Source organism: Elgaria multicarinata, chromosome 5 (genome assembly GCF_023053635.1).
Source record: "Elgaria multicarinata webbii isolate HBS135686 ecotype San Diego chromosome 5, rElgMul1.1.pri, whole genome shotgun sequence".
NCBI lineage: Eukaryota > Metazoa > Chordata > Lepidosauria > Squamata > Anguidae > Elgaria > Elgaria multicarinata.
The window spans coordinates 100,789,733-100,803,856 of record NC_086175.1 but is presented as its reverse complement, the minus strand read 5'-3'; the positions used below and the strand labels follow the sequence as shown (position 1 = coordinate 100,803,856).

Genomic DNA, 14,124 nt, shown 5'->3' with positions numbered 1-14,124 from the left:
GCACCTTTGTTCTAAACAGTAGCCAGTGACATATGGTAAAAATGTACCAATAGAATCTTCCCCCTCATTGGCTCCTCGTCTTCCTGATAAAATCCCCCTTCTTATTGGATCCACTTCCCCCCAACCAATACAATAGCCCCTGTGATGTCACTAACGGTGGCACAGGCATCCAGGGCCAGCCCTACCACTAGGCAAAGTGAGGCAGTTGCCTCAGGCAGCAAATGCTGGGAAGCAGCATCAAGGTGTTTGAGGACAGAATTATGTGCCACATGGCCTGCCCTGCACCCTGTGCTAGTCTGCTGCTGCCTTCAGGTATGGAGGATGATGTCCCATCGTCACTGTTGAAGAAAACTTCAACTGCCACTCCAGACAGCTTTTGTACGTGGAATCAGTGGGGGGGGGGGGCTGACTTGTCTTTTCCCTCAGGTATCAACATGTCTTGGGCTGGTCCTGTAGTCATCTTTGTACAGATGGGGACTGAAGTTAATTGTTTCCCCCACCCCCAACTGAACTGAACAATGTGGTGCTAGAGATGAGTTAGGTCCAGCATTTTAATGCATAAGTAACACCCATCCCTTTATAGACTCAGTATTTCAGAATGCTGATTTCTAAGGACAATTGCAGTATTGTAAAAGAAAAGGAAAAGGAAAAAGAAAAAGTGGGGGTAATTAAACTAGGGAAGTAGATCGAAGAAAAAAGACCCCAGGCAGTTTGTCAATTCAGAGATTCTCTGCAAGGGTTCAGAGTTGTAGATTAGGGGTGTGCACGGACCCCCCACTCCGCTTCACTTTAAGATCCGCCATTTTCATATCGGCCCGCTCCGCCCCGCCCCCACTCCGCCTGTGCCCACTCCGCTCCGCTCGGAGCTCCGGATCCGGATCGGAGCTCCGGTCCCCCCCCACAGGGGGGGGTTACCGGGCCCTGCTGCCATCGCCGCCCATGCGGCGACTGCGGCAGAGCCCGGTAAGGAGGAGGGGGGCCTTACCTGCCTCCGTCCGTGGTCCGTCGCCGTCTTCAATTGAGCCCGTGGTTCCACCAGGAAGTCTGGGCCGCAAGTGAACATTCCTGAACATTCCTGAACATTTGCCATTTTGCCTGGGGCTGATGTTGAATCCAAAGGTGTTCTTTTTTTGATGGAAGTAATCAGAGCAAGACTTCTTCTGTTGGAAGAAGGGATTCTTTGGATCCAACCATGGAAAAGAAATGGAGACCCACTATTCTGCCTTCTGCAGAAATCTACTTGGTATCCTCTTGCATATGAAGAATCAAGGAATCCTTTGTGGATTGGCATGTCTTTTTCGAACATATGGAAACAGATACATTAGTGATTAGCTATTAGTACATAGCCAGTCTGCAAGGGTAGATTTGCACCTATATCAAGGTGCCAATGGCCAATTCTCACTTACATCAGTGCCCAGAATCTTTTTTGTTAGCACATGATACATCTCCCATTCAAATATTGCATATTTGCCTGGGGCTGATGGGAGTTGTAGTTGCATTGTGTAGATGCGCCCTCAGGCTCAGATAAAAGAAATTTGGGTTAACGGAAGGAGCTTTGTTACTATACTGCAAGCATAGGATAGAAATGTATGCAGCAGATGTACCAATGGGTGGCCATTTTTTTTTCATATTATGGCTTGGATCCAGAATTAGTCATGTTAATATCAGCCCCATTAAAATAAATGGGGCTTAAGTTAATTATGACTAAATTAGGTCACCCTGATTCCAGTGGATCTGTTCTAAGCAGGACTTGGTTTGGATCCAACCCTATTTTTCTCAAACTTTGCAGCAGAAAGATAACTAAAATAAATGTGAACAACAAAGCAGTAAATACAAGCTGAAATTCAACAGCTCAATAATCTGTCTGCATCACTGGGTGAAATTGATTCACAAAATATTCAGCTCAAGAGAGACCACAGAAGGTGCAGTTTTGACAGAAACATGGACAATGAAAAGGGGAAATGTTATATGTATTTTCAGTTAAACAGCCTAATAGGAACAGAGTTGTTTCTCTGAACAATAAGTACAAGGAAATACAGTTATGGTACTGGGCAGCCTCCATTTCCCAGATAAGGAATTGTTAATTACAAAAAAGCAAAGAAAAGCAAACAACAGCAACAACAACAACAACAACAACAACAACACCTACCATGGGGTTAGATCCTGACTAGGGATGCGGGTGTTTTGTTAAATCCATTTCATCTGCATTTCACAGTGCCTTTTCTTCCATCATCTGCTCATTGACAGAATCATCTACACACACACACACACACACACACACACACACACTTGCCTGAATTTGTGAAATTTGCATGTGCGAAAATCCACCACCACCCCTCCAATGCACAAATTCCCCCAAAATGTCTATGTTCTGGCTTTAGCCTATGGAGGAAATGCCAATTTTCAGCTGGTTTTTCTTTTCTTTTTTAAAAATTACATATCTTTCTACAACTACATTTGCATAAACTTCCAGAAAGTTTTTTTTTTTTTTAAAAAAAAAGAAGTTGGCGGAATTTGTGCGACTTGGGAAAAGCTGGTCTGCTGCAGAATTTGCAGGTCAGATTCATAGAAATCCAGACGCATTTGATTCAATTGCGGATTTCTTCAACATCCCTAATCCTGACTTAGCCATAAGAACATAAGAAGTGCACTGATGCTGGATCAGACCAAGGGTCCATCTAGCTCAGCACTCTGTTCACACAGGGGCCAACCAGCCTTCGGCCAGGGACCAACAAGCAGGACATGGTGCAATAGCACCCTCCCACCCATGTTCCCCAGCAACTGGTGCACACAGGCTTACTACCACGAATACTGGAGACAGCACACAACCATCAGGGCTAGTAGCCATTGAGAGCCTTCACCTCCAGGTTTTAAGGCCATCCAAATTGGTGGCCATCACTACATCTTGTGGTAGCGAGTTCAACAATTTAACTATGCACTGTGTGAAGAAGTGCTTCCTCTTATCAGTCCTGAATCTCTCACCAATCAGCTTCCTGGGATGACTCTGGGTTCTAGTATTTTGAGAGAGTAGATCCATTGAAAGCAATGGGACTTAAATTACCTTCTTCAAGAGTCATAGCATAGCTGCCTGGGGATTGCTGGGAATTGTATGGCTTTTTTCTGTATAAATTTGCATAGGATTGTGCCTTAAGTTACTCTAATTATGACTAAGCCTAGATCCAAACAAGGGATGTGCACGGACCCCGCCTCCCGATCCTCTTTGCTCCCGATCCGCAAATTGCGGATCGGGCCCGCTCCGCCCCGCCTCGATCCACCTAGGGTCCGCTCCGCTCCACTGCGGAGCTCCAGTTCTGAATCGGAGCTCCGCAGCGGTGGGGAGTGGCTCCAGGTAAGGCCCCCTCCTTCCTCCTCCTTACCTGTGTCCGTCCCGGCCTGTCCCAGCTTCACTACCCTACCCTGTGCCTGTTTGCATTCTCTTCCCCTCCTTATTGTTTTATTATGATTTTATTAGAATGTAAGCCTATGCGGCAGGGTCTTGCTATTTACTGTTTTACTCTGTACAGCACCATGTACATTGATGGTGCTATATAAATAAATAAATAATAATAATAATAATAATAATAATAATAATAATAATAATAATAATAATAGTGAAGCTAGCGACAGGCCGCGACGGACGCAGGTAAGACCCCCCTCCCCCTTACCTGGCTCTGCCACCGTTGCTGCATGGGCAGCAGCAACAGCGGCAGGGCCAAGTAAACCCCCCCTTACCTTTTTTGCAGAGCTCCGGATCGAGGCGAAAGATCCGCCTTCACCTCGATCTGCTCCGCAACGCTCTGCTGCTCCCCCGATCCTCTTCGCCTCCGCCTTAAGGGGAAGCAAAGCCCCCTGATCCGCTTCTGCTTCTCCGGTCTGAGGAGAAGCGGAGCACTTCCCTAATCCAAACCTATGTTTTTAGAAAAGAGAAGCGACTCCTTTGCATTTGAGCCTCATGAACACGGCACATCAGCTTGTGCATATCTCACACTTTAGCATTTACAGACATCCCTTCTTTGTGAGTGGGATGCATTTATTAACAATTTAAACATGTTCTAGCATGGGTGTGCACTCCGGATGTCTCAGACTATAATTCCCATCATCACCAGCCATTGGCCATGCTGGTTGAGGGTAATGGGACTTGTATGGGCACCAGGTTGGACAAAGCTGCTCTATAGCTTACCACAGCCTAAAGACTCAAGGAAGTTAACATAAAATTAAAAACTAAATAAAATTAAAATAATTCTGTTTTAGAACATTGAGGTGCTCTGCTCAACCCCATCCCAGGCTCAAGGCTGGGACAGTACATGTCCAAGCAACCAAGCAGAGTATACTTTGCTCCTAACCTCCATTTCTTTGTTGGCTCTTCTGCATAGAGTCTGTGTGGGTACAAGTAGTTTTACCCCTGTAGACATTCTGGGTACAAGTAATTTTACTCCTGTAGACTTTCCCTCATGCGATCAGCAACCTTGCTTCTTACACTCCTGCCCCTTATCATTCAACAAAGCAAATCCCTTTCTGCTTTGCCTACCTTTGTACATTAGATAAACTTATTGCTTGATGGGAATTCAGACCCGTAGAAGGAAATGCACACAGAGAGACACAATATAGCACTCTTATCTGATGTGAGCTCAGCTCAAATGATCTAGATGTTTTTACTTGGTAAGAAAGTAGCCACATGCCCCCTGGTGGTCAAAGAACTTGCTTTGTCCCCTGACAGTAATCAAACCAGATTTGAACACAAGAGGGGAAACAAAACAATGCTACCATTTGAGGAGTTTGGCTTCCCAAAGAGGCTTTTCTGTGAATCCACAGAAGGGAGAAAGTTATGATGCAGGCCCCTTTCGGGCTTTCCAGGGTGTTCAAAGCCAAGTAACGTCAAAATGAGAGAATCCTTCCTTTCTGGGTTGGGACACCTGTGAATAATTTGCACTTTTGAGCCCCTGGCAATGAAATGGATCTATTTTCAGCATGGGATTTGGAGTAATAGGCATGCTGGTTTGCCCATATATGGACCCTCATGCTCTAGCTTTCAAACAAAGGACACCTAACAATCATTGGTCAGCCAGAAACATTAACTGAAGTGCCCTTTTCCAGCAAGAGAGCTTGTGTGTGTGTGTGTGTGTGTTGCAGACCCAAGGACATTTTCAATCTTGCTGGGGGGGGGGGGGGACTTTGGAAAAAATGCAAAGCCCGGTTAACTGCAGTGAAGCATTGCTAATGTGCTCAAGAGCTTAGGTATTAATTGTACAAACAGAAAAGGAAAGAAAGAAAGAAAGAAAGAAAGAAAGAAAGAAAGAAAGAAAGAAAGAAAAGAACACCCAGGCAAAGTCCAATTGATAGTTACCAGCCTGAGTAAAAGTCAGCTTAGAACTAGCAAGGTGTCATAATTGTTCCTTGTATAATAGTTTTATATAAGCAGCGTGTCATGCTACTGTGAGGATGAACGATTAGGTCCCTTAGTCGCAATGGTTAATTTTTGAAAGGAGAGGCTCCGAGGTTCAAGTATTCCTGGAACCAATGACTTCTGACCTCCAAGCCCTGTCCCTTGCTCTCAGATGTGTGTTGGACAAAACAGCATTTTCAAGAGGCACAAATTCCTCATCCCTCCTGCCCCCCCCTGGGGGGGAACCAACATGCCTTTTCACATCTTTGTGGAAAGGTGGCTTTGCTTGCAGCCACTGTGCTGTTCCTTTAGTACTATTTTTCTTCTTCTTTACCCTCACCTCACAGTCCCAGCCAATTACGGACTATAGAGTGAGTCTGATGGCATCACAGTGCCAAAGAACCAATCAGATTTGGCCACCTGGCAACATCTCTGAGAGCAAAGTCCTCAAATTGCTCTTAGTCTAAAGGGTATGGGGGAGACAGAATACATCCCTGTGTTGCCAGTGCTTGGGAGCAACAGTGGGAGAGGCCACGCCCAGCTTGGGCGCCTGGTTGGGCACTGTGGGAAACAAAATGCTAGATTTGATGGACTTAGGGCTGGTCCAGTTAGGCTCTTCTCATGAGGCAACTAGGCCGGTGCTCCCACTCCTGGTTTGATTGCCCACCAGTGGAGTACGGCAAGTTAGGGAGCATCTGTACTTTTGCCTCAGCAACAGGGCTGCAACCCGCTCTTCCCTATGATATCCAGACCTCCACACTGGGCGAATACTTTTGCCACCTTTTGCAGTGGGGCTTGTGAATGATTACCATGAAAAGAGCTGTTTAGTGGGGGCCAAAGGCTTCGTGAAAAGTGCCACCTCCTTTAGTTTTCATTTAAACTTCCTTAATGTAAAGTAATGTACAACCCCCCTTCTCTCTCTCCCTTTGAAAATACATAGTTTTTAATGCATTTTTTAAAATTGCAGAATGATGAAGAAATTGGATGGAACAGATTTATGACTTGATGTGTGCGAAATTGATACAGACCTGGTATAGACTGATTCATACATCCCTAGCTTAGAGGAGTCTCATTAAAATCAATGAGATATTAGTCATGGCTAACTTAAGTCCCATTGATTTTACTGGATCTGCTCTAAGCATGACTATGGCCAAATCTATACCAAGCAGGATATAACACTTTGAAAATGGTTTGAAAACTGTATATGGAGTTTTATGGGCCCCAACTGTTATCAATACTGTTTTAAGCCATTTTAAAGCAGTAGTGTAGATCCTGCCTAAGTCTGGATTCAATCCATATTCTGCTTGGTTCAAAAAATGAACTGAAATGGCTTGACAAGTATACTTTGGGCTGGAATGCTGTTTACACACGTGTAAATTGAGGATAGCCATAGATTAACTATATATGTAGACAGATTCACATCTACCTGTGCATGTCCAATCCATGTCTGGTTTGAAGTCAAAGAACCACAAGGAAGGTTCTCCTCATTCAACCATTTAATATGATCTTCAAAACAACACATTATTTTAAAGTCATTCTTTTTAATCAAAAGGAACCTGCTGTCTTCCTTAAATATTCCCACTTTGTCATCTGTATTGAATTACTGAAACATTTACTTTAGTTCCGATGATGAGAAGTTAATCAGTTTTAATTTTTTTTATAAAAAAACAACAACCTGAAGACAATCCTTATAGAAACACCCTCAAAAGATTAAGGAAATGAAAACCTATACAATTAGGAAGATAAATGCATCGAAGTAAGATACAGTATTATATATCCATAAGATTTTCCTAGTTGTCTTGCATCAAACAATGAATAGATGGGACAATCATGACTTTGAAATACAAATGGGTTGTTCTAGATGTCCAGATTCCCATTGTTGTTGTTTCTAGGGTTTTCTCCCCCCTTCCCAACCACCACCATTTAACTCCCAAGGTTTATGTTGGTATATTCATTATTGTTTTCTTAAACACAGGAAGCACTAAACCAACCTTAAAAGTAGAACGATAAATTATATACAATATAACATCACATGAAATTCATCTGTTCGAAGGACTTTATAAACCAGAGATATAATAAGACCATGATAGAGTATAAAGGGGAATTTTTTAATAAATACACCCAAGGCACTTAAAACAGCTACAATTGAAAAAATATTGAATGATATGCCTTCTTTGTTCTTACAAATAACTAAATAAAGGGTTGTATCCAAAGTTAAACCTACTTAGGCTAGACCCGTTGAAATGAATGGAACATAAGATAGACTAACATTGGATACAACCCAAAGTAATTAAGACTAAAGACACCACAATCCAATCTGCTGTGCCTTAATGGATAAATAGATTCCAGTGAAACTTCATTGGTTCAGAAGCTTCATTTCCAGTCAACAATTAGCAAATGTTATGAGCCGCTACTGATGAGTTGATAGTTTAGCCGGTCACAGCCTTAGGTCTAGGTGTTATTATTTTTTGTTTTTTAGTCGTCCTTCGCTTCAGCTTGTTGATGTGTCTCTTCACCCATGGAAGATTATGTGGTACACAGACCTTCACACCACTTTTGGTGATGAATCTACAAAAGAATAAAAAGTGTTGCTAAGTTTATCTTCTTTAAATCAAATAAATGTTATGGTTCATATTTCTGTGAAGAAATATAAAACTAACATTTCTATTGTAATATATGTCGCTAATATATTGGAAGCTGAAATGATGAATGCTTTTCACCGTAAATGGTGTCACGTTCATTTTAAATTAGCTGGTTACATGTGAAAGCTAGAGTTAATTTCTAGTATGCTCCTCTGTTTGGTCAACCAGGTGGTTATGAAACGAAACATGGAATTAGTACTACATAATGTACATTATACTGCATTAGCCATGCTGGCTGGGAATTATGGAAATTGCAGTCCAACACACCTGGAGGGCACCAGGTTGGAGAGGGCTGGAATCTACGGCTTCATTGCACATGTCGTCACTAATATATCTTAGTTATGAGAATCCTATACTTTGACATGGGGAATACAGTTCTGACTTCTGTCTCTGGGAGAGGTCATACATGCATGACAGTGGTTGCCATCAAGATCTGGACTTTGAGAAACCAATTGTGGGTCTGAGTTTTGGCTGGGTGTTTTTTTAAATCCCCTTTTGGAATTTATCTGAAATGGGCATAGCAGTCTTCATATATCCTGTTTTCTCCTTCCACACTGACCTACCCACTCTCATTTTGTACTACTCAGTGAGGGCATGGGGTAGTGAAGAAGGTTAAATCTATACCAAGAAGACTATAGTTCTCTACATTATGGGGCAATCATTTCCCTAAACAAAACTGAGCCTTCTCTACCACACACCCACTTGCTTACACCCCTTCCAATGTGAGCTCTATTTTCTCCTTCCATTTTTCTGGTTGGATGAAACATTTGTTTTACAGATGTGTACACTATTTGGAGTTGAAAGTTAGATACTTACATCACAGCTTTTATTGGTCTGGTTTGTGTTTCATAGTCAGCAATTCTTTGGATGTTTATTACTCTTGAATCCAAATCTACACAGGAGCTTAGTGCCAGAGTTTGCGACCCAAAGGTTCCTAAAAAGAGATATAAAATAAGATAAACTTTGATAGATCTTATTGATCAACATAAGAAGAACCCTGCAGAATCAGACCAAAGGCCTATATAGTCTATCACTTAGTGGCCAACCTGATGCCTATGGAAAAGCTAAAAAAAAACCAAAAACCTGAATGTAGTAGCATCCTTCCAGCTCCTGTTTCCAGCAGTTGAGAGTTATGCTGTCCTTGATACTGGATATAATATTTTACCAACTTAACTAGTAGCCATTGATAGCCTTGTGTTCCATAGATCTATATGGGCCTTAGGCCTTTGCTAGACCTACCTGGTAATCCGTGCGGGAGGAGGGGCGAGCCCGCGGTGCAGCTACCACGGGCTATAGCTCCAATCCACATGTCAGACACGATGGGCTAAAGGAAAGCCCCATCGCATCTGCCTTTTTTTTTTCAATTAAAGGGCCAGATGCACACAAACACTTGTGCGCTTAGGCAAGTTTTTTTTAAAAAAAAATCATTCCCCCCCGATCTCCCCCCAGCCCCGATCTCCCCCCCTGCCCCGATCTTCCCCCCTGCCCTGATCTCCCCACCCCACCCTGATGGCTGCAGCGCTCCTGCAGAGCACTACACCCCACCCGCCGCTTTCCCCAGCTACTCATGAGTAATTGCGGTAGCCAGGAAAAGCGGCGGAATGGGCTACACGCTCGTGGTCTCGGGCTCAGCTCGAGAACGCGGGAAATACCGGGCCAAAAGTGGTGCCCGTTATCCCGGGGCCAGGGAGGGTTGACCCCTGCCTGAGCTTGGGATCCCCTGTGCATCATCTGGATGCACTGGGGCGAGCCCAGGGTTCACCCCGGGCTAACCCATGGTCTAGCAAAGGCCTTAGGTAGACCTAAGATTTATCCCAGGATCGTCCCAGGGTCATCCCTGCCTGCTCCCGGGATATCCTGTGTGTCATTTACATGAACAGGGACAATCCCGGGATAAACCTTAGGTCTAGCTAAGGCCTTAATCTCCTTTTAAAACCATCCAAGTGGGTGATCATCACTACATCTTGGGGTAGTGAATTCTGTAGTCCAACTGTGTGAAGACACCAAATAACAGCTTTCACTGCTGAAGGTTTTTTTTGTGGTTGTTAAATTAGAACTCCAGTTCTGACACATCTTTAAGTGGATCTCATTCCTGAAGCCATTTACAGCTATGTACTATGGTTTCTCACTATGGATCCAGGCATCTTTCCTCAAGGCCAAACTTCTGCTCCAGGGATCTGACATTTCCTAGCTCTCACAATTGCTTCAATGCAGCTAGGGGCTTAAGTGCAAAGAAAAAAGTTCCTGTGTGAATCTCTAACTAGAAGGGGAACTGCAGCATATGTGTAGGCCAGCTGTACATGCGTCCAGCTCCTTCTCCAATGTGCAGCTGCAGCAGCAGCTATACATGTGTAGCCCGTTCAGGAAATGGGCAATCACATTGATCAACTGGAAAAGGGCAAGTTTAATCTTCTTGTTCACCCCTGACTGCCTTGCTTCTCTCTCCACCTCCATCCTTTCAACCAGACCCAGCCACGTGGGAAAGTATCACAGAAAAGTGCCTGTCCCATGCCTGAAGGCTACATCTGAAGGACACTCCAAAAGTCTACTATGCATGTGCTACAAACATCCAGAAGGCCAAACATCCATGTTCCCCAAGGAGCTGCCTGGCCTTGCTTCTGTCAGTGTCAGCCATGAGGACCATCCACTCCCTTCAGCAATGATGCCATACCATTCCAAGAACATTTTTCTTAAATATAATGCATAGTTATGGCACTCCACTGTATTCTCCTAATATTAGATGCTCAGAGTGATTAATGATTGATTTAGGTATTTGAGACTGGCCAACACACACACACACTTCAACATTGTAGTGTTTATTTCTCTGTTTTCCTTTGAAAGTGACAAACACACCAGCGCTATGCCCCACAGGAAGGCTGTTCTCCATAACATCCCTTGGGAAATGGATGGGAAATCAGTGTTGGCATTGGATTGGAGCTAGTGAGAACCTGATGCTAAAGATAAAATACTGAACTTCTCAATTTCTGGAGAGGTAGTAATTTATGTCTCTTTCAGATGAAAAGATCCATTACAGTTTGTCTTAGAAATGTTCCACAAAATTAACATCTACATATTTGAGGTCTGATAAAAATGAAAATCATTTCCACACAATCTGCAAATATCATTGTCAGAAGGAACCACAGAGGCTAAGACCAAAACACATGTCACTCACAGGATTGTGAGGATCTTATGTGAACCGCCCAGAGAGCTTCGGCTATGGGACGGTATACAAATGCAATGAATCATCATCATCATCATCATCATCATCATCATCATCATCAAAGAGACAGTATTTCTAAGGTAGCAGTCCTCATTTGTATGCACTAGTAATGCTACAGTCACACAAATAGCTTTTCCATGCATGCATTCACCCTATAGCAGCTTTTTCCCAACTTAGGGCCCTCCAGATGTTTTGGACTACAACTCCCATGAGATCCAGCCAACATCGCCAATGGTCAGAGATTATATGAGTTGTAGATCAAAACACCTGAAGGGCACCAGCTTGGGGAAGGCTGCCCTATGAACTTGAATCCAAAGGTGTTCTTCCTCCGATGGAAGTAGATAGAGCAAGACTTCTTCTGTTGGAAGAAGGGAATCTTTGGATCCAACCATGGAAAAGAAATGGAGACCCACTACTCTGCCTTTTGCAGAAATCCACTTAGTATCATCTTGTGAATTGGCACATCTTTTTCTACACATCCTTTGTGAATTGGCACATCTTTGTGAATTGGCACATCTTTTTCTACACATTCAAGGAGCCGCATATGTGGAAACAGATGCAATAGTTTTGTAGATAGCCAGTCTGGAAGGGTAGATTTGCACCTATAACAAGATGCAGATGGGCAATTCTTACCCATATCAGGGTACCTTGCTCAGTACTAGCAATGCCCAGAATTGTTTTTGTTTGCACATGAGGAAACTCCTGCTGAAATATTGCATATTTGCACATTTTAAGGAGGTTGTATACCTAATAATTTCAACTATGATTTGGATAAGAACTTCCATTGCACAGGAACACATCTTCCTTTAGGAGTGCAACAGAATCGCAAGGTAGTTTTCCTCCCACCATTATACTCTAGAATAATCCATAAAAGAAGTTCTTGAATCTGGAGTTCTTGAACTCCACTGATGGGAAACACAGATTTTATCCTGAAGTAGGAATTCAGATACTACTGTCGAAATGGAGGAAAAACAACAACACCATACCTTTGAAAATGAACACCTTGAAGTTCTCAAGAAAGGAAATGGCCAGGATGGCTGCCACATAGAGTTTCATGGTTGATCCTTTCCTTAGAGCAATGGCGGTAGAAGTAATTCAGGGCTCCCTTCACTAGCGTTTTATAGCCCACTGGACACTTCCTGACTGCTTCCTGCATGAGCAGTGTAATGGTGAGGATGAGAGGTGGAAAATCTGAGAAAAACCCACCCATTCATTTTTTTAAAAAAATGGTGACGGGGAAAAAAAATCCCCCTTCACTGTGCTAGCCCCTCACCGGTAGCTTTTTCCTGCCACAATGTGGTTACTTCTTTTAAGCACTTCACAAGTCGATTTTATTTTAGGCAGAAAAGAAAGTTTTTTCTCCACAGTGGAAACCAGTAGTGTGTCTATGGTTTCATCTCTAAGCTGCAAGAATGTGGAGCCACAACGCACCACACAAATCAGTGAGAAAATGCAACACAGAAAACCAGATCATGTCCACAGAGGGCCCAAGGGGGGCTTCCAAGACCATGCTTTCTAACCCCCTAACCTTTGCTCTTATTTAAGCAGAGAAATCACTCCAGCCAATCTCTCCTTCAGAACCTCCAGTGAATAAGACACCTTCATTTATCTGTAAAATGTGCAATGAAAAATATATACTCAATGTAATTTACATATAACACACTAAGAGTGCAATCCTGTGGTCCCCAGGATGGTGTCCCAGGGGCAAATGGGTACAATGGATGTTTTCCTCTGAGGCCAGAGAGAGAGGTCCACTCTTTGAGGGGGAGATCCAACCACAGATTTCCCAACCCATCTCCTCCCAGCCACCATGGAATCCTCTGTATTGGCTTCCTCCCCAATGTCAGAACTCCAACCTTGGGAAGGGGAGGAAAGAGGCATGTCATGAGTGTGCCATGGGAAGGGATCCACAGACCTCCATTGGCTCCACTGTCCCCCCAACCCCAGCCCAGCCCCCAATCACATGTGGAATACATTTGGGACAGCCCTAGAGCTGGTGTAAACAAATTTCTTCCCTTCCTGTTTGCAATGGGAGGGGATTTTTCCTTTCATCAGAGACACCCTGTGGAGTGGAGGTGGAAGAGAGAGAAAGTCCCCTGCTCACTTCCATCCTGCAAGCAAGAACTCAGCAGGGCTTTGGATAGATCAGAGGCTGTGATATTGGAACTCTCCATCAGAGAGTTTAGGATTGCTCTTCATCATAGACACCACAGCTATGTTACAGTAGTCCTGTGTCATCTCCCATGATGAAAGCAAATGCCCATCACAGTTTCTTCAACATACCTGTTGAAGTGTGTAGTGTGGGAGAGAGTAGCATTCATTCAAATCTAAACTAAACACATTTCTCCCCCAACCTACCTACCAAACACACAAGTGTATTCTGGAGATTAAATGGGATAACCCCATGGATACTGCCATGAGTCCTTGAAGGAAGAGTCTTGTGGGAATACATAACATACCAGAGCACTTTCTGGAAGGATGACCAATCTGAAAGACATGGCACAAAAGAAAAAGGGAAGGAGGAAAAAAGCTCAGGCACTAGGGTATTTTTTATTTATTTTTCGATAGTCAATGACTTGTCAATACCTATGTTTTGACAATTTTTCCTATGACTTTGGCATAATTTTTTATTGGACACGGAATTCTCATCAGCACCTTGTTTTCACTGACAATCCTAGCTGCATTCTAGTTATACAGTAACTCATGTGTCTGCAAGAAAATATTTCATCAAAATTCAATATGGATTTTATAGAGTAGGCTGGTCTAAACAGGCTTCAGTGTATTTGGTTTTTCACTTACAATGAGTCCTCGTGTATTTTTATACAGTTGTGCTCTCTACATTTTTTAATTAATGAACCTTGTATTTTAATGATATTTCT

At 43.3% G+C, this 14,124-nt stretch overlaps 1 protein-coding gene across 1 annotated transcript; it reads right to left on the bottom strand.

Annotated features, from left to right (window-relative positions):
- Positions 1-7,554: 7,554 nt before the first annotated feature.
- Positions 7,555-12,313, bottom strand: LOC134399561 (lymphotactin-like). Its single transcript, XM_063127638.1, has 3 exons — positions 12,232-12,313; positions 8,842-8,959; positions 7,555-7,951 (listed from the first exon to the last, which is right to left on the bottom strand). The coding sequence occupies exons 1-3, from the start codon at positions 12,299-12,301 to the stop codon at positions 7,813-7,815; spliced, it is 327 nt and encodes a 108-aa protein (XP_062983708.1). The 5' UTR covers positions 12,302-12,313; the 3' UTR covers positions 7,555-7,812.
- Positions 12,314-14,124: the final 1,811 nt, after the last annotated feature.